This window comes from Bidens hawaiensis, unplaced genomic scaffold, assembly GCF_021521415.1.
Source record: "Bidens hawaiensis isolate Kalapana, Puna unplaced genomic scaffold, B.hawaiensis_p1.1 tig00027113_1, whole genome shotgun sequence".
NCBI lineage: Eukaryota > Viridiplantae > Streptophyta > Magnoliopsida > Asterales > Asteraceae > Bidens > Bidens hawaiensis.
In genome coordinates this window covers 165,822-187,059 of record NW_027494380.1, presented here as the reverse complement: position 1 = coordinate 187,059, position 21,238 = coordinate 165,822, and the positions used below count along the sequence as shown (strand labels likewise).

The 21,238-nt window shown below is 35.1% G+C and overlaps 2 protein-coding genes across 2 annotated transcripts; one reads left to right on the top strand and one right to left on the bottom strand.

The window, feature by feature from the left end:
- Positions 1-262: 262 nt before the first annotated feature.
- LOC143574821 (serine/threonine protein phosphatase 2A 55 kDa regulatory subunit B beta isoform-like) lies at positions 263-9,237 on the top strand (the record flags this gene model as incomplete). Its single annotated transcript, XM_077059342.1, has 14 exons — positions 263-350; positions 6,395-6,498; positions 6,616-6,723; positions 6,824-6,943; positions 7,074-7,250; positions 7,357-7,448; positions 7,599-7,717; positions 7,811-7,934; positions 8,030-8,153; positions 8,232-8,300; positions 8,372-8,463; positions 8,744-8,821; positions 8,932-9,008; positions 9,101-9,237. Coding segments are annotated over 14 exons (1,509 nt in total), but the record flags the coding sequence as incomplete, so codon positions are not given.
- A 908-nt stretch (positions 9,238-10,145) lies between these two features.
- On the bottom strand, positions 10,146-12,966 carry LOC143574819 (uncharacterized). The gene is made up of 4 exons (XM_077059340.1): positions 12,888-12,966; positions 12,220-12,344; positions 11,688-12,131; positions 10,146-10,771 (listed from the first exon to the last, which is right to left on the bottom strand). The coding sequence occupies exons 1-4, from the start codon at positions 12,915-12,917 to the stop codon at positions 10,381-10,383; spliced, it is 990 nt and encodes a 329-aa protein (XP_076915455.1). The 5' UTR covers positions 12,918-12,966; the 3' UTR covers positions 10,146-10,380.
- Between the last annotated feature and the right edge of the window lie 8,272 nt (positions 12,967-21,238).

Here is a 21,238-nt window from a genome sequence, read left to right as displayed (position 1 = left end):
TATCATAAACACTAAAACCCAAGGGACTATTTCAGGAAACACATATAATGGCTGGCCTCCTTACTACAATGCGCACAGGCAGCGTATTTTAGCACAGCCGTATTAATATAATATTCCAGAATGAGCAAGAAAACGACAAAAAACACATTCGTGGCTAACGAGAATCCAAACTGTATTTTCCAAAAACATCGAGTAGATAAGACATCAACAAACTAACTAATTTTCAACCATATTCATCAAACATTTTTCTCAAACTCTCCCAATAATTAATACCATGACATCTTCACCTCTCCACTGGCAGTTTTCGCAGGTCTTCGGCGAACGTAATTCCGATGAAGTGATTGAAAACAGTAAGAAATTACTTCATCTTTGTTTGAAGTTGTTTAAAGATTATTAGGATTTGTGTGTTTCGATAATATTCAAGTTTTAATTATAGAGAAAAGGATAATTGATTGAATATTCAAAAGATGATTTTATTAACTTTAAGAACTATAATATATAATGAGTAAAGTAAGCTAAAATCAAGAAATTGGTTATAATCACAATAAATACAAAACATATACTAATAATAAAGACTGATTTTAGGCTTGATATGTGCACCGAGATTAATTCAAGATATTTGAATTAATATTATCTTCATTATGTGTGTTGATAAGATGGGCGGTCGTGTAGTAAGCTTAATCTTGGTCATGAGATAGTAAAACCTTGAACGTGGAGTCAGTTTTGTAAGTACATCAGCTAGTTGATCGTCTCCGGCAATGTGAGTGACACGGATAGATTTGGCATGTACTTTTTCACGGACAAAGTTGAAGTCAAGGGCTAGGTGTTTTATGCGGGAGTGAAAAATGGGATTGGCGGAATATTGGGTAGCACTTAAGTTGTCACAAAATACTTTGGGTGTGGTAGTGGTATGCAACCGCTCTAAATTCAGCTTCAGGACTTCGGTGGTTGTGGATGCGACCGCTCTAAATTCAGCTTCAGTGGATGAGCGAGCGATAGTTGGTTGTCTCTTGGAGCTCCATGCAATTGGGTTGGAACCTAAGTAGACAATATAATCGGTTGTACTTCGATAGTTATCTTTGTCGCCGGCCCAATCTGCATCTGAAAAGGCATGCAGTTGTAATGGAGATTTGTAGCGGAGTAAAATACCTTTGTTTATTGACCCGTGAAGATATCTAAGGAGGCGTTTGAGGGCATTCCAATGAATGGTGGTAGGTGCATGCATGAATTGCGATAGTTTGTTTACCGTGAATGCCACGCCGGGTCGTGTAAGAGATAGATATTGTAGAGCCCCAACTAGAGCTCGATATTCAGTAGATGATGTAATGGGTGTGCCACCATGTAATGTGATAGGTTCGGAGCATGTAATGGGTGTGGTCATTGGCTTGCAATCACTCATATTAGCTCGTTTAATGATGTCATAGATGTATTTTGTTTGGGACAATAACATACCATAAGGGTGAGGAAGTACTTCTACACCAAGGAAATAGGAACGATTACCAAGGTCCTTGAGTGAGAATTTATTGGCAAGAGAAGAGATGAATGAGTTAATGAGTTTAGAATTGGGCCCGGTGATAATTAATCGTCAACGTAGACTAGAATATAGATGGAAGATGAATCGGAGGGTCGGATAAATAAAGATGGATCCGAGATGGTAGGTTGGAAACTATTTAGTTTCAGATGAGATTTTAATTCTTCGTACCAAGCATGCGAGGCTTGTCGAAGACCATAGATAGCCTTATTTAGTTTGCATATGTGTGACGGAAATGTGGGATTGATAAAGCCCGGTGGTTGGACCATATAAACGTTTTCAGTTAATGTGCCTTGTAAAAAGGCATTATTAACGTCTAGTTGTCGAATTGACCAATTTTGGGAAACAGCTAATGAAAGAATAAGACGAAGAGTTGCGGGTTTGACAACCGGACTAAAGGTTTCGACATAGTCAATACCCGGGCGTTGGTGAAAACCTTTGGCTACAAGGCGAGCCTTGAGACGGTCCACGGAACCATTGGGTTTGTATTTTGTACGAAAAACCCATTTAGAACCAACAAGATTAGAAGCATGGTCAGGAGGGACAAGAGTCCAAATGTTGTTTTTCATTAAAGCCTCATATTCTTCGGTCATAGAATTTCGCCAAAGAGGGTGTTTTAAGGCTTGAGTGATAGTGGATGGCTCGGTAATTGAAACATTTATGGCTGTATATAATTGAAAGGCAGGATTGTGATGTTTTGGATTTGGTTTTCGTACCCGTGTTGGTGCGGTTGGAAGGGTGTTGTTTTGGGCTGTGGTATTTTGAGCTGATGATAGAGGGGCGGAAGTTGAAGTTGGGTCTATATTAGAGGAGGATGTATGTGAGTTGTTGATATTAGGGTGGGCAGTGGCGGATCCAGGAATTTTTTTTAGGTGGTTCCCTCTTAATTTATAAGGTGGTTCCTACGCGTCTTCTATATATCCGTACACTATTATTTCGAAACTCAGGTGGTTCCGGGGAACCACCCGTTTGTATGTTGGATCCGCCAATGAGGGTGGGCTGGGATTGATTGATTGGGAATTGGACGTGGGGGTGGAAATATTATTTGGGTTAGAATTAGTCTCTGCAGAAGAAGATTGAGAAATAATAGGAATGTAACCATTCTGTTGGGTTGGGAGGGGGAACGGTAATTGTAGTTAGTGCTTGATATGGAAATTCACTTTCAATGAAGGTGACATGTCTAGAGGTGTGAATTTTGTTGGAGGTGGGATTAAGTGCATAGTAGGCACTTTGGCTAGGAGAATAACCGACGAAAATGCACGGTTTAGATTTTGGATGTAACTTGTGAGGAGAATATGGTCTTAACCAAGGATAACAAAGGCAACCAAAACTTCTTAGTTTTTCATATTTCGGTTGTTTTTTTGAATAATTTGTTATATGGTGAGGTATTTTTGAGAGTGGGAGTGGGTAAGCGATTTATAAGGTAAGCGGCTGTGGCCAAGGCAAAGGGCCAATATGTTGTTGTTGGTAATTTCACATGTGTGAGGAGGGATAAACCGGTTTCAACAATATGACGATGTCGACGTTCGGCGTATCCATTATGTTCGGGTGTGTGAGGTGGTGAAGTGAGGTGAGAAATGCCATGGGATTGTAATTGTAAAGAAAGTTATTCTCCGCCATTGTCGGAAAATAATTGTTCGATGGTTGTTTGAAAAAATTTTTCAACTAAATTTTGAAACCGAATGAAGGTAGATAAGGAATCAGATTTATTTTTAAATGGATACAACCATATATATTTTGTAAAATGATCAACAAATATTATATAGTATTTGTAACCATCTATGGATGTGATAGGTGAGGTCCAAACATCCGAAAAAATTAGTTGCAAAGGAGCATTGGAAGTTAATGTTGATTTATGAAATGGTAATTTATGATTCTTGTTTATGCGACAATAGTTACAATGTTTATTTGAATGCGAAATACAAGAAACAAAAGAAGACAAAAGTTTTAGGATTGTAGTATTAGGGTGGCCCAATCTATGATGCCAAAACTTGGAAGTAGTCTTTTGGATCATGAATGTAGACGGATTTTGACGGAAGTTGAACGAAGTTCATAGATTCCATGGCTAGCTTGTCCTTTAAGGAGCAGGAGATTCGAATTTAGATCCTCGATAAGAAAAGCACATCGAAAAAACTGGATTAGAATATAATTATCATAACATAAACGAGATATGGAGATAATATTTCTAGACATGTTAGGAATGCAAAGAACATCTTTGAGTATAAGAGTGGTGGTTTGTGTGTGTATGACAAGTGAGCCAATATGAGTAATTTTGAGAACCATCACCGATTACGAGCTTCTCGGTACCATCATAGGGAGCATGGTTGGACAAGGCATTTAAATCATTAGTGACGTGATGTGAGGCGCCACTATCCATTAGCCACTTGATGTTGTCTTGCATTGGATTGTTCTGCATGGCCATCATGTTTGCTTGTGGAACGGTTTTAGTAGGTGGATTGTGATTGAAAGGGGGGACAGTAACATGGGGCATTAACTTCTTGAACACCAAGCAATTGGTGAGCCATCGATAAATTTTATAGATCGAGCCCGTGTAGGAGAGCTTCGATTTGTGTTTTCCATCCCAAGTAATTGGTGAGAATGACAATTTTAGAGACGAAGGGAAGTTAACGATCGTCAAGTCAGATGGGGTATTTGTGATAGTGAGGGTGTCATTTGTATTAGGCATATTGAATATTTGAGTGGTGATTGTGGAAGAGCAGATGCACAGCGGCAGGGGGGCAGGAAGAAAAAGAACTAGACACAAGCAAATGGTTTGAGAATCGTCTGGTGTGATACCATATAGAGAAAAGGATAATTGATTGAGTATTCAAAAGATGATTTTATTAACTTCAAGAACTACAATATATAATGAGTACAAAAATCAAGGAGTTGGTTATAATCACAATAAATACAAAACATATACTAATAATAAAGACTTGATTTTAGGCTTGATATGTGCACCGAGACTAATTCAAGATATTTGAATTAATATTATCTTGATTAATATTATCTTCATTATGTGTGTTGATATTAATTAATCATCTGAATTTGGAACTACCACATTTTGATTACTCTTATATATGATACATGGAAAATGTCATGTGTCCCATATAAGTTATTCTGGCACGACACTCCAATGTCACATGAATCATTTCAGGTTATAAGGGTCGCTTAACAGCTTGTATAAAACCTTAATCTATTTTTATACATGCCCATATAAACCTTTGGGCCGGTGTAACCTTATGTGATATGATTCGTATGATATGTGAAAAATTGTTATTGATAGAAACTCGAATGACATGATTAGAATAGGGTAGATATTTTTTTATTAGAAATATGATAGTGGATCGCCCTATTCGAGAGGCCAGGGCTACTCTCCAAAATACGATACGAATAGATAATTTTATAACAAATAAAATGCACAATATAAAATGATCCAACTCTATTCATACTAAAAGGTCACAAGGGATTTTCACTGCTAAACTTGTCTCTAAAAGGTAATCTGATTTCAAGTCTAATCCTTGATTGTATTATTGATTTTTATGATTAAATTGATTACAAGTAATCCCTATTTATAACCCTCTAATTCTTAACCCATACAATGAGTATGTTTGGCAAAACTAGTTGGAAACTGGTAGCTAGAAGCTGGAAGCTGGTAGCTGTTAGCTGTAGCTTTTTAGATATATTTGGGTGTTTGGCAGAGTAGCTGGAGCTTTTTAGATATATTTAGGTATTTGGCAGAGTAGCTGAAGCTTTTAATAAAACTAATTGGGTGCTAGCGCGGTGCGGCGGAGTGCACACGCAACCTGAGATCAACCGCATAATCAGTGTCGGTACGTGATTCACTTGATATTAGTGCACGCATAACCTGAATGCAGACGTGTACTTCATGCAAAGGCAGCAAGCGTGTAATCGTGGCGAAAATCAAGAAACAAAGCTAAAATATACAGTAATTTCAAATAGATAGTTTTTTAAACCAACCTCTTTTGATTTGAAACCCTTTCCGACCCGATACCGTTTTAATCTGAAACATGTTCTGAACTGGCCCCTTTCGACCCAAAACCGTACTGACACGAACCGAACTAAATTAACCCTTTTTTATCGACTCGTTCCGACCCTAATTTGGTCTTACACATGACACGAGCTCGTCTGACTTGACTTGTTGCCAATCATAACCGTTAAAGAAGTATATCAATATCATACTCAAATTAAAGAGAATAAAATGCTCTTTTTTATGATGTAATGTGTTTAAAAAAATATTAACGTGTGAAAAAGTTACGGACTTTTAAAGAGTCATGGGGTAGTTAGTTTTGAATAAGGGTAAAATATGTGACTATTATATAAATTAATAAAAGTTGATGAAAGTTCAAGTACCAAAATTGTAAATTTAATTGTAAAAGCTTGTAGCTTTTTCTCAGACGCTAGTAAGCGTTTAGAAAAAGAGCTTTTTCTCCTAATATAAAAGCTTCAAGCCCATTGAACCAAACAAGTCTTTTTGTTAGGTAGGAGCTTTTTCTTAAAAGCTTGACGCTTGAAGCCCCTAAAAGCTCCTTGCCAAACATACCCAATTTCTTGTTAGACAATAATAGGAGGGAAACTAACTCAAAAAACCCCTAGGTTTGTAAATACGAGTATACGACAACTAGGTCCCCGTACTCACGCAAGATTACACTAACAGCCTCTAATTCAGCCCTTGACTTTGACTCCCCTATTATTATTATTATTAATTAGCTCCAAGTTCATTATGATATGTGATAAATGTTATAAGGCATGTATAATCTATCAATGGTGTGTGTATAGTATGTAAGTGGTGTCTTCATATTTTATCAATATTTTGATGTAAAATTTGCTATGATTCTTTAGGTGATGTGATATCCGCCATTGACTTTGACAAAACTGGTGATTATCTTGCTGTTGGTGATCGAGGAGGACGCATTGTCATTTTCGAAAAGGAGACTGGTAAACATGTGCGAACGACATTCTTATTTCTTGTCGAGAACCAAACTTTTATAAGTTCTGCTTCTTTGCATAATGTATTTGGTTGATGTTTTAATCATACTGCCCATGTGATCACACTCTCGTAGGTGACGAATAAACAATATTCTCAAAATGAGTCAAACGGGCCGAATGTTTCTGTAATGCAGCATCCTGAGTATCGATACAAGACCGAATTCCAGAGTCATGAGCCTGAGGTGTGAATGCCTTAATATTGTTATTGTTACATGTATGAAAATGAATAAGACCATTTTAATATTGAAACTATTTATAGTAGTGTTATGACTTGTTTCACAGTTTGATTATTTAAAAAGTGTTGACATTGAAGAGAAGATTAACAAGTTGAAATGGTGCACAACATTGAACGGATCACTCTTTATACTTTCAACCAACGACAAAACCATCAAACTTTGGAAGGTATAATCTTCTCAAGATTTAACCTTTTATCGTCTGTAAATCGTGTATAACTTAAGACTGAAAAAAGTCAAACGGGCCAAAAAAATTGACAAAATGTGTTCTGATACATATTTACTGTATCTAAAGCCAGGTTAAGGATCGGAAAGTCAAGAAAGTCAAAGAAATGGACCTCGCTCCACATGTTTCTTCAGAAAGTTCGCTTTTGTCAGAAAGCAGTTTTGTAAAAGCGGTATCTAAGTCATCGGTTTCTAACGGTCATCAGCTAGAATGGATTGATAATAAGGGGATAAATGTCTCACCTTCTAATGTAAGGATATTATGTTAATCTTAGAATAGACTGATATCATATTATATGGATTTTCACCTTGAAATTTAATAAAAACTGATGCATCATTATGAATCCTGTTGTTTAGGGGAAAAATGCCGCGGATGCTGCATTTGCGAGATGTCGGAAGATGTATGCACATGCTCATGATTATAATATCAACTCCGTTTCAATAAATAGGTAACTATGTAGTCTAATTTACATTTTTTTCCTAGTTTATGTTTATTGATTAATAGTTTAATACTCAGTATATAGCATAAAGATGTATGCACATGCCTATGTTTGTGACACTTTATTTTGTGACATTTAATTTTTGATACGACGTTGTAGCGATGGGGAAACGTTTGTTTCTGCGGATGACCTTAGAATAAACTTATGGAATCTTGAGGTTAGTGATCAATGTTTCAATATTATTGACACGAAGCCGACAAATATGGATGATCTTACAGGTGAGTAACATGTTAATATAGGTTCTTTCTTCACATATTTAATAATCTTTATGTCTATTTAACGTTAATTTGTTATCTTTATTTAACATACAGAGGTTATAACATCAGCTGAGTTTCATCCTCTGCATTGTAATTTGCTTGCGTATAGTAGTTCAAGGGGCTTTATTCGGTTAGTAGATATGAGACAATCAGCATTATGTGACCGTAGTGCTATAATGTATGTCGTTTTTGGTCATCTTGTTTATTAGTTTATTTAATAATCACATTTTATCAAACACTTAAAATATATGTTATGTTGTCATTACAACTCAGTTTGCAGGATGCTGATATCCGAGGGCCAAAAACTTTTTTTACAGAAATCGTCGCATCAATCTCTAGTATTAAGTTTGCACCAGACGGAAGACACGTTTTAAGTCGTGACTACCTGAATTTAAAGGTCTTTTTGTTTTATTAATTCTTCTGTGTTTTACAATTTGTTAACTGTTATAATTTTATGGATGTGCTTTTTTTTCAGCTATGGGATATGCGGATGTCGAATTCGCCAGTTGTCACGTATAAGATTCATGAGCATCTTCAACCAAAGGTCAAATATCATTCATGAAAATAGTTTTTATCATAAATTTAATTTGCTTATTTCTTTATGTTTTTTTACAGTTATGTGACTTGTATAATAACGACGCCATATTTGATAAGTTTGATTGTTGCATTAGTGGAGACGGAACTCACTTTGCGACCGGATCATATAGGTAGGTCCACTTTCAATTCAGGTTAATTTTATCTGTAACGGGTCAAACTGATAAAACATTAAAAACATAAGCTACCAAAGCAAATGGGTCAAAACGGGTCGGTCGTCCAAAGTGCATTTTTAGTGCATAAATGATGAAACCTCCTAACATCATTTTTATACAAAAAAACTAAATAGTTATTGGCATAACATAAATTGTTTGTAAACATATTTGACTCGTAATTATAAATCATTTTGACCGGTCAACTCATGCAGCTCTATGCACTTGTTATTTGAATTAGCAATCATATGAGAATATTTCGTAAGGGAGTTGGAAGTGAAGAAGGAGCTACAGTGGAAGCTAGAAGAAACTCGACCCAGTATGTTATAATAAAAAATGATAAGACAAAAAAAGTGTAATGAGTCGGTCAAACCCGGCCCATTTGACCAAACCTGTTTTGACTCGGTTCGTTTTAATTGTTGGCTACAGAAAGCAACCGCAACAAGCAGCTTCAAGGCGTAGGAGATCATCTCTGAGCAACTTGGCACGTGGATTGTACCGACAAGGTTTTAATTATTACGTGTTAGTTGTTCATCATATTATTAGAACTTTATTAATATGTTTATAAGTTTTGGTCTTTGTCAACTTTGTTTTGCAGGGAATGATGTTTCAGATGCGGGAGTTGATGAATATTCATGCGATTTTAAGTCAAAGTTACTGCATTTAGCGTGGCACCCGAAGACCAATTTGATCGCGTGCTCTGCTGGGAACAGTTTGTTCATGTACTATGCATAAGATTATGAGGAGATACTTGAACATTATAAAAATCATAATGATTTTGTTATTTTTGGACATTACAATAACCTTCTCATTTATTTGTATAATTGGTGCAAATTTGTTGGTCTTAAGTGTTTTGACTTTTGACTTCCACACTTCTTATCAAAGTGATTTTTCGGTGCCAGGAAGTGATCTAGCCCGTTGATCTTACTATTTTACTATCTTAATGGTCAGATATTAAACGGTGATAAATTTGTAAAATAATAAAAGGTTATAAGTAACTGAAAGGACAATAAATGAGTAGCCTTCATTGATAGTTTTTATATGCTTTTTTTTAACTTACAAAATGAAATCCGGAATTTATTATCTTAATTTGAGGATAGTATTGTTATATTTTAAGTTGTTGATCATAATAGTACGTCTATATTAGTTGCTAGTTATCCAATTACAGTGGTACGTTTAAACTAGTTACAACAGTGTGTTTAAACCAATTACAACAGTGTGTCTAATGTAACAGTGCGTCTAAGTTACCCAGGTCTATCGAATGAGCAGACTATCACTACTATGTGACTGTAATGTGCATTAAACAGATACAATGGGTGTGCTTGAAACCATCTTTTTGATAATAGCCGCATATACCCTCACCTTAAAATACATGTGTCGCGTCCTGAATACTATATACACTTCGCTTGAAAAAGCTACTTAGTCCAGTAATGAGACATGCCTTTAATCATGCATTACTTGTCTGACAACAACTCGTACATTGATACAATCAAAACGAGAGAGAAAGAGAATCGACAAGCATGAACCGATCAATGATCTCGCTATTATGTTTTCAGTCCACTTGATTAAAAACTAAAACGGTTTAATTATGCCCAAACTTTCAATCAAAATCAGCCCATTTTAAAAGTACCATCAACAATATCCGTGTAAAAAATGGTTATTAAATCTCAAAAAGACTGATAATCAAAAACTCAAATACAATGTATTTCAACATACAAAATCCACCTTTTTTTTCTGCTTATAATCCTCAAGACTGATATGAACTCCAATTCAAATTCGGGTTTCCTACCTCTTGCCTCAAATCAAATCTGACCTATTCCAAAACATTACACCGATAAAAACATACCAAAACGAAATCAAAATCCCGTCTTCCAAACACTAGATGAAGTTGGCCCGTTTCAGAAACCTGATCAGTTTGCAATAATAAGGCCATATTGATTCAATGTAGTCCAAATACTTGTCGAGTATCCATTCTTGAACTTGGTTCCATATTTCTTTGTATCGTAAGTTCCTAAAATCCACCACAGGTTGCCAGAAACGAGCGTGTATGGTTTCTTTGAGCTTTCCACTAATGATATAATTGTAGTAAGTGGGTATGTTTTTGACCAATTTGACCGATTGCTTGAAGCTGTAAACGTAGAGTAAGCATAACCCTTGAACAATTTTGATGTACAGGGCGAGAAGCAGGGGCCCGAATATCCATAAAGGTGTTAGCTCCTTTGCTACCTCAGGTCCGTATTTTATGTTGACTGCTAGGTACAGGGGTATGCTGCAGATTAAGTTTCACAAAGAAATGAAATAATGAGATGTGAGAAAGCTTCAAGTTAACCAGAAAGATATGTAAAATATGAAAGACTGTTTCAAGGCTTTAAATGATGGAAATAATCAAATATAGTTGGAAACAAATTGATAAATCACGACAGCAATTCATTAGTAACAAGAGTAGCTTGTGTTGGTTCAGCCCAACAGTGGAAAAGAGCCAAGCTACTCATGATCTACTCAAGATTGGCTGGCAAAAAGCTCGAATCAAACCAAGCTTAAATGAGCTCAAGCAGTCAAGCCCAAGCTCAACCCCAAGCTTAAAAGCAAATTCATTTAATAAACGAGCCGGAGCCTCACTTACTGAGCTCAAGCAAGTGCACAAGCCTAAATGAGCCAATATTTACATAATAATAATAACATAATAATAGTAATAATAATAATAACTATATACAAAATTATATTTATTAGCAGATATAAAAAATAATTATGCATGCATATATACTATATATATATATATATATAATTTTTTATAAAAAAAGTTAGTTATTAAGAGTTCCTTCGATTTCTTAAATAATTTAAGAGTTCTGTATGACTCTCATCCTATATATATATATATATACATGCTGGAAATAGAGCTCGAAATAGGATACAGGTCAAATGAAGACAAAAGTCACCGAGAATGTATCTGTTACGCATAAAACCTCATAAATCAACTTATTCAACACATTTTATTATTATCAGAATCATACAACTTTTGCGATCATATTAACACACTTGACTATTTACATAAAAAGAACCTGTTATAGGTAAAAGCAAGAAACTATTTGTGATGTCTAGGTCAACAGTTCATATACAGCTCCAAAAGTCAACCCAAGAAAGCTCAAAATACAATAATGGTAAAGGTAAGAGTAAGTATGACTTACAATATCATTGCAGGTATCTTTATTGCAGGATCCAGACCCGCAAAACTAGCCCAAACAGATTTCAAAATCACACTTCTGCCACTGTTTTGGATCTTACAATCCGTTTCCACCATTTCATTTGAAGGCAGGTCCTCCTCTAATTCTCCATCTGTTATTTCACTTTGTGAAGGTGTGCGTAACAAAGTCAACCAACTTTTAAACAGTTGAATGGCTTGAGACCCTGCAGTAGTCTCAGCCATATTAGAAGTAGGAGTAGCATGATTGTTCTTCACTTTTGATGACTCAGCAACGGTTTCGTTTCGGTCCTTTGGCACGTAAGAAAGTTTAACCACGTTCTTTGTTGACTTTGACCCTTTCTCTCGGCTTCCGGAGTCATCATTCTGAGCATTACCTTTAAAAGATGATATTTTTAATGGTTTCCTCCTAGATAGAGGTGCCTTTACACTGTTTTAATATGAGTATGTTAGTATACAAAATAAAGAAGAGTACAAACAAAAAATAAATCAACACTTGCAGCTACACAAATACTTACCACAAACAAGATTTATGCTTCAAAAAAATAATATCTGTTCTCTTAACAACTGGAAATGCTACTAAAAAATTCTTTGATTCAATACCCTTCTTCAAAGATAAAGGTCTTGGAGCAGCATATGAACCCTTCAAAACCAATAAAATATCAAAGTCATGGATATGTTCTTATTTTCAGACAGGATGGTTTTCACCATATTTTCCTATCGATTGTTGGAATTATATTTACCATTATTTTCATGTTCTATGTCGGTGCCATTGGAAAGTAAAAAGTGGAGCCTTTTTAAAGAATCATTTCCTAGTTAAATTCTTTTCTGTTAGAAAATCATCTTTTGGTGTATTTTAAAGCACTAAACAAGACTTGACCGAAATGTTGAGGTTTTTATTTACTCTTTAACAAACTATTATAAGAGCAAATTATTTTCCAAAGAGAACCAAAAAAGTTAAAACAGGTGGCCAAGCATACAAGTCACAACTCTCAGAAGGTATGTTCTTTATCAATGATTCATTCATAGTCCTGGGGTTGGTGGCCCAGTGGCAGAGGCAAAGCCTCTTAATCACCAAAAGGTCAGGGGTTCAAGTCCTAGAAAGAGTAAAATATTTGCCGTTCCAAAAAAAAAAATAGATTCATTCATACATTAACTCCTGAGCGTAATAAATGCAAGCAATTACCTGAACCTGGTGGGTTACTAATGCCATCATCCCTTTGTAAAGCACCCTACCATTTATTATGCAGCATCATACATAACACCTGCAAATGCAGCATCTGACTAACATCAGTTAATCAAATCCACAACTAACCATCTTTCAGATGCTACTCAATAAAACACAATATTCTACCATAATCACCTATCCAATCAAACAAAATTCCACTTTCCCCAAATTCAAATTCACCAAAAATCCAAACAAATACACAAAACTTGTAGCCTTAAGATTATCATGCCGTTATTATTATGTACAAAAGTCTACTTGCCCTAAACTAAACTTTATCTAATTTCCAAACAAATATGCAAAAATTGTAGCCTTAAGATTATCATACCATTATCATGTACATAATTCTACTTGCCCCAAACTCAAATTCACCCAAAATCCAAACAAATACACAAAACTTGTAGCCTTGAGTTGAGCTCATCATACCATTATTATGTACAAAATTCTACCTGCCTTAAATTCAACTTTATCCAAGTTCCATAAATATACAAAACTTGTAACCTTAAGACCATACTATTATTATGTATGAAAGTTAATCCATATTCCAAACTAATACACAAAGCTTGTAACCTAAGATTATCATACCATTTTACTATTATGTACAAAAGTTTACTTGCCCTAAACTAAACTTTATCCAAATTCCAAACAAATACACAAAACTTGTAGCGTTAGGATTCTCATACCATTTTATTATTATGTACAAAATTCTACTTGCCTTAAACTCAAATTCATTCAAAATTCCATACTAATACACAAAACTTGTAGCCTTAATATTATCATAGTGTTATTATTATGTACATTATTCTACTTTCTCAAAACTCAAACTTATCCAAATTCCAAACAAATACACAAAACGTATAGCCTTAAGACTACCACACCACTATTATTATGTACCAAATTCTACTTGCCCCAAATTCAAGTTTCATCAAAACTCCAAATAAATACACAAATTTTGTAGCCTTGAAATTACCATACCATTATTATTATTACGTGCCCTAAATTCAAATTTTATCCTAATTTCACACCAAATTTAACTTGTAGTCTTGAGCTCATCATAACATTATTAATTTATTATTATTATGCACATAATTACAGCAATAAGGCAATGAAAATTTACTCTTGTTCCATCTTAAGCATAGCAACTCATGAATAAAATTGATCATACAGAAGCAATCACAGAGTCATAACTTGACAAATTACGAATCTATGTATACCTATAAAACCTAAAATCTAAGATAAAAAAGTGATACCTGTCTGTATATATCAATAACCGATAACGAAAGTTATCTGGAAAGTATCGTCGATATGCGTACGGACGGATTGAGTTGCTGGTATGGAAAGAAATGGAAGGAAGGTTTATCTTCTTCTTCCAACGGAGTTCTGAAATGAAATAATAAAAGATTAGGATAAAATTAGGGTTTTATATCATATCCCCAATTTCTTCAGGGGATAATAAAAGTGATAAGGCGGTCGGTACTGTAGTAGCTTGTTAATTACTTTCCTCCTTTCTACATCCGCCACATAACTTTTACCTCCATTACGCTTTTTTTTACCATTTCGCATAATCGAATTAGGATTTAAGATCGGAGAGAATTAGATTTGAAATCTGAACACTCCATTACGAATAGTTTGATAAATGAATTGTAATCTATCACAAGTTGGTAGGGGTGGCAAATGGGTTGGGTTGGGGTGGGTCGAACGAGTATGTGTCGAAACAGATTTGGGTCGGAATGTGTGTCAGAACTGGTCAATGAAAAAAAGGTTGTTTTGGTTTGAATCGGAACAGGTTAGGGTCGAAACGAGTTTCGGGTTTTTTTTAACAAGGATAACGGCAAAAACATTTTAGTTTTTTTAGATTATTTTAGTTTTTTATTTATATTTTGATTATGATTTTTTTATTGTTTTTTTTTTATTTTTTTAGGGTTTCTATTAAGATTAAAAACTCCTCAAAAAAAATATTCAAAAATAATAATAAAAAATTCATAACTCAAAATAAAATCAACAACAAAAAAAAGTAAAAAAAAAAACTAAAATGTTTTATTTATTGTCCCCGTGCAAAAAAATCTCGAGAAATGAGTCGAACCAACAAATCGACGAATACGAACCAGACACGGAGCGTTGAACCGAACTGACACGGAGTCGAACCGAAGTGAACTGACTCGGAGCGTCAAACTGAAGTGACCCGGAGCATCGAACTAAATGCGAACTGACACGAATTGTCAAACTGAAGTGAACTGACCCGGAGCGTCAAACCAAAGTGACCCGGAGCATCGAACTGAATGCGAACTGACCCAGAGAGTCTAACCGAACCGACCCTGGGCGACCGAATGCGAACCGACCCGGGGCGTTAAGTCGGACGCGAACCGACCCGGGGCGTCGTACCGGACGCGAACACGCCCGAAACGTCGACCTATCAAAGATTCCAATAAATTTACTTGAAATCCTCCACATTTTGGAAGGATTTGGAATTTCTTTATTTGAAGGAATTGAATTCCAATTACAATTATTTAACAACCGAACACCATAGTTGTCAATAGCGCTCGTAGCGCTCGCTATAGCGAATAGCGTAGCGTATAGATTATTTCCTGCTAAATCCCATTTAGCGACCTAATAGCGCTAAAATAGCGGTTATTTTTTTTTTTATTTTGAGTTTTGTAGGGTTTTTAAGAAGAAAATTAGTAGAACCTGACAGTTGGTTATTAGATTGGCATGAAGAAGGTAGCGTGCTTCCAAAATCCGAATTCAGATTTCAGTTTTTCCAAAATAGGGTTTGTAGTAGACTGCATATTATCAGGAAGTGGCAGCGTTGTTTATGAGAAGCTAGTTAGGGTATTTTATAATTTAATTTTAACTGCTTCCACTAATTGGGGTATTTTCTTTTTATTTAAATCTTAACTGCCAGATTAGAGAAAAACAAGGGATTTTATTAGATAATTAAGTAATCGCTGTTTTATATTAATTTTCTTTTTTCTTTTCAGTATTTGATATAAATTTTTATACAAAAATAAGATTATAATTGCTATTTTGTTAGAATTTATTGATTATAATTGCTAATTTGATAGCATTTATTGATTATAATTGCTTCTTTATTGCTATTTACTGATTATAAGTGTTATTTTGGTGGTTTTTATTGCTACTTTTTTATAATTTTTTTTTCTAATGCCTTATCGCTAAACATCAAATAGCGTCCGCTATTTCACCACTATCGCTACATAGCGTATAGGTAGCTTGTCGCTATTGACCGCTATTCGCTATTGACAACTATACCGAACACACCAAAATGGAATTAAGATTCCAATTCCAACGAAATGAACATGCTATGTCATGGGATTTTAATTCCAATTCATTTGAATTCTCATGAATTGTGTGAAACGAACGCGCCTACTTTGTTGTTTAAAAGAAATAATTTCACAAGAAATAACACAAAAGCACTAATGGGAAGTTGACGGTATTGCCATGTTAATTAAAAATCTGTTAAATGGTTCTGGTTCAGGGTCCTTAAGCTAAAGGAACATGAATATTCAAAATGAGGGGGGTCTTGCCAACAATAACACTAGGCAAGTGACTTCGAAAAGTTACAGATGGTCACTTTACAGTACGGTAAAGGTGTTATACTCATATAGTGTTGCACCATAAAATGGTGATATTGGTATACCACAAAAGCTTTAGGAGCTAAACACATGCACAAGCAACCACCATTTATGTCGAACATGACATCTTCTAAGTCTCCCCTTTTGGCGGAGGTTGACAGTGTCATTAGTTGCATTAAATCGTTTCCTAATAGGGATATTAGTGAAACCCGACATAATTAGGACTGGTAATTACTGGCCCGTTAGAGTTTGAGACGAGTTTGGGATTTGTTTTGAAATTTTAATGGGTTTGGGATAGGTTTTGGATTTGTAATATACCCAATTACCCAACCCGATTACCTTATAACATTGACTCATTTACCCGATTATATACTCGATGTATCCGACATAACCTTTTTATATTATTTTAAATATCTATTTACATACAATATACTCTAAATATTCTAGATATACTACATATCAATAATTCTATATTCTATATGAATTTGAACAATACACGCTTTCTGACTTTATAAATCAATAATATCATAAATCAATCTATCTATCTATAATATATATAAACGAAAACCCAAAAATCCTATATGTCGTGACGTGGTCGTCCCCCTTTTATGAAAGCCACCAAATTTCTTGATTTTTAAATGGAGGCATCTAATTGATTTAACCCAAATTCATGGGTATGGGTCTTACCAAAACCAGATAGCTCTTAAACGGGTTATAACATCTCATTAAATTAAAAATTAATCTTACCAATTAATCTGATATGAATATCCTAAAAAATAGGAATATACTAAAATTTAATATCCAATTTAAAAAGAAAAAGATATTATTTATAATTAATAAACAATTTTACAGTAAAAAACATAAGCGGGTCATGGGTCACTAAATCCAGATAACTTTAAAGGGGTTATAACATATCATTTATTTATGAAAGCCTTTTATCATCAAACGCTAAGTATATTATTAACTTTCTTACAATAAAGAAAATTAAAATCCAAAAAATAAATATTAAAAAACGAAAAAATGTAAAACAAAAATTCTCTCAAGCCATCAGATTACTTAATTTTTAAATGAAGATTTCTCACACATTTTACCAGAATTCACGGGTAAAGGTCTCACCAAACCTAGATAACTCTTAAACGGGTTATAACATCTCATTATATTAAAAAATAATCTCATCAAATATTCGATATGAAAATCTTATAAAATAGGAATATACTAAAAATTAATATCCTATTTTATTTTAAAAAAAGATATTATTTATAATCAAGAAACAATTTTACAATAAAGAATATAAACGGGTAATGGGTATCACCAAACCCATATAGTTTTTAAACCGGATTATAATATATCATTTATTTGTGAAACCATTTCATCATCAAACCTCAAGTATATTAATTATTAACTTTCTTACAATAAATAAAATTAAAATCCAAATATACATATATAAATATTAAAAATGAATAATGTAAAACAACCCCCGTAATACGGGGGATAAAATCTAGTTATTATATATTTTATCAATTATTCGATAGAAACTTAACGGGTTTTGGGCTGGGTATATTCGACATGTATTTTGTTAAAACCTGATGGGTAATCACCCAATAAATACCCGATAGGTTTGGGATGGGCTTTAAGGATCGGGTATGAGTTTGGGAATGCCTAAACCCGACCCATTGTCATCCCTATTTCCTAAAGGAACTTCGTGTGGGAGCGATAGTTTGAGGGCACAACATATTTTGGATATTTTTTGTGGAAAAAGGTTGGCTATTGCCACTAATCTCATATGTTTTATTACTGTAGTGATGAATTTATGGTTTAGAGGGAGATGCCTGTCTATTTTGCTAGAGTTTGTCGCGTATGCTCCTCTTACATTGCTTTTAAAACTCGATAACGGGATTCGACCTATTGCAATTGATATTGTATTGAGGTGTTTGGTTTCTAAGGTTGCAATGAAAGGTGTTGACAAAGAAATAACCAAATACCTTAATGATTTCTAGTTTAAAGTTGGTATGCCAAATGATAAGGAGGCCATAACGTCAATAGAGTATCGAGTGAGCGCCACATTAACTAGTTATTTAGAAATGAGTGTTGCGCTAGGACTGCCCAATTAAGTATTCAAAAATAAAAACTTATTATTCAAAATATGTAGTCAAATCTCTTGGGTGCAAACAACTTGGACCGCCCAATTATAACTTTTCTTCATCCGCAAATGGTTAAGTATTTTACAACTTTAGTCTTCAAAGTTTGAAACTTAACATTCTTAACCTAAATTTTATTTGAACTAATGAGATGTCAATATTTATATCTCCTTCTTTTTCATTTAATTAGTTAAATATCCCAATATTTCAAATTCGATCCCTATTTATGTCATTTTTAAAGGAGTATGGCAATAAAGGATTTGATCAAGGCTTTGCGAAGTTGCTAGTTCGAATCCCGAGCACACCCGAGTTTTTGTCCACTATGTGTTACATCAGAGGGTTCTGCTCTTGTGGTGGCACAACGACTAGTAAGTGACAGCCAACAATATGGTTTCCCGGGGGAACGCCGCCCAATCCAAACTCTGAAGCTAGTATGAGCCCGATTTAGACAACATAGTCTGGGCAGAGTGCGACAATCGGACTCTCCAAATTTAGGGAGCGTAGTGGCCTAACACACAAAAAAGTTTTCATTCTAAAAAAAATAGTTCAAATATTATATGATAAGTATAGTATGATCATGTTCAAAACCCAAAACTAACTATAAAACACAATATTTCAAATACCAAATACTCCAAAGCCAAAATGCATCCATAAAGAAAAGACAATAAATGCTTGCTTTTGTTTAGGGTTCCGTGTTTCGAGTTTTTCGGGTTTTTCGAGACTCGATAACTAATCAATTTAAGATTTGGTTTGGTCGTGTTTGGGTTATTCGAGTATTCTCTAATTCGGGATTGGTCGAGGTTCAATATCCGGGTACCATTAAAAACATACCCCCTAGGTTGATTGTTAGGTTTGTAAACGAACTGAACGTCCGGACGTCCGTTCGGCAAGAAGTTCATTATGTTTGTCCGTTTAATAAACGAATCGAACATGAACACAAAAATTTCGATTGGTAAGCTTCACGGATGAACAAGTATAAAGGTCGTGTTCATTCAATAGTGTTCTTGAACGTCGGGTAACATTCGTCCGGTAATTGATTATACTTTTCGAAATTAATATGTAACCATTTATGTTCGTTTGTTCATTAGATTTGTTTATGTATGTTTGCCCATTAATGTTCATTAGTGTATGTTAGTGTTCGTTTGCCCATTAGCGTCCGTTTACAATATTAATAAACGAACATAAACGGACACAGACAAACTCAATTCCTAAATGGACGAGCATGAACACGAATTTTTGTTCGGTAGAGCATCATGAACTGTACGTTTGTCTGGCAAAAACTTAACGGATGAGCATGAACAATGTCTCGCCAAATTAAATTCGGTTCGGTCTGGTCCATTTACAACCCTATTGTTTATAATTATACATGGGTTTTATTTTTATATTAGGAATATTGGTTTTAAATAATCCCAACTATGCCCTATTGGTAAATATCAGTCCCAATGTTACACTTGTCTGCCGACAGTCCCAACTATTGGTATATTTGTTTTTAACGGGTCGCGACTAACGGATGACTAACTCCGTTAGTGATTTGCTGATGTGGCACGCCTAGTTGTCAAAAAATTGCTTATATGGCAGCTTACGTGGCTCTATATAACAATTCTCTCTCTCTCTCTCTCTCGCTTTCTCCTGCAATTCACCCACCACCAAACCCTAGCCCTTTTCAGAAACTCGATTGCTTCTTTTCTTCATTTGTCTCATGGTGCGTTGATTTTGTTTTGTTCCGCGGACCAAACCCCAAATTTCTCCAATACCCTCACCGAAACGTCAAGAGTTACGATTCTGGGTTTATCGATTCAAAAACATAACTCAAACACGAGTTATAACTCTAACCAGGCAACCACTGTAACCTCGTCATTCATCAATTCAAGTTTCAAATATCCATTAAATGCATCTAAAGTTTACTGATTGAAGTTTCAAAGGCTTACTGATTCAAGAAAATCGAAGGTCGTAGAGGTGCATAACGGAAGTTGCGGGTGGCGGAGGTGGCAGAGGGTGGGACGGAGGTTGAAAGTGGCGGCACCGAGCGGCAAAGGTGGTTAACAGGGGTTGCAGGTGCAGGCGTAGAAGAAAGCTTGGAGGAGAGGCGGTTGTAGCACGGAAGATCTATTGTGGCGACGGTGGTGGCGGAACGTATGGTGTAGTGGTGGTGGTCGCGAAGTGAAAAAGGTAGAGGAGCTGCAGATGGTGGAGGTAAGAAGATGGATTTATTGAATCTACGGTGCTGCTCCTGCTTATGTTGTTGGGGGTTGCTAGTTTGCCACCTAAGCTGCCACAAAGCAATTTTCTGACAACTAGGCATGCCACATCAGCAGATCACTAACTGAGTTAGTCATCCGTTAGTCGTGATCCGTTAAAAACAAATACACCAATAGTTGAGACTGTCAGCATGCAAGTACAAAATTAAGACCGATATTTACCGACAAGACGTAGTTGAGATTATTTAAAACCAATATTACTTTTTTTTAATCAAACTCCTCCCCATTTTAAAAACCAAAATAAAAGAGCCAATTTTAAGAGCGCACCATTTTAAACTTCATCACACACACACACACTCTCTCTCACACATCATCAATGCAAAGTG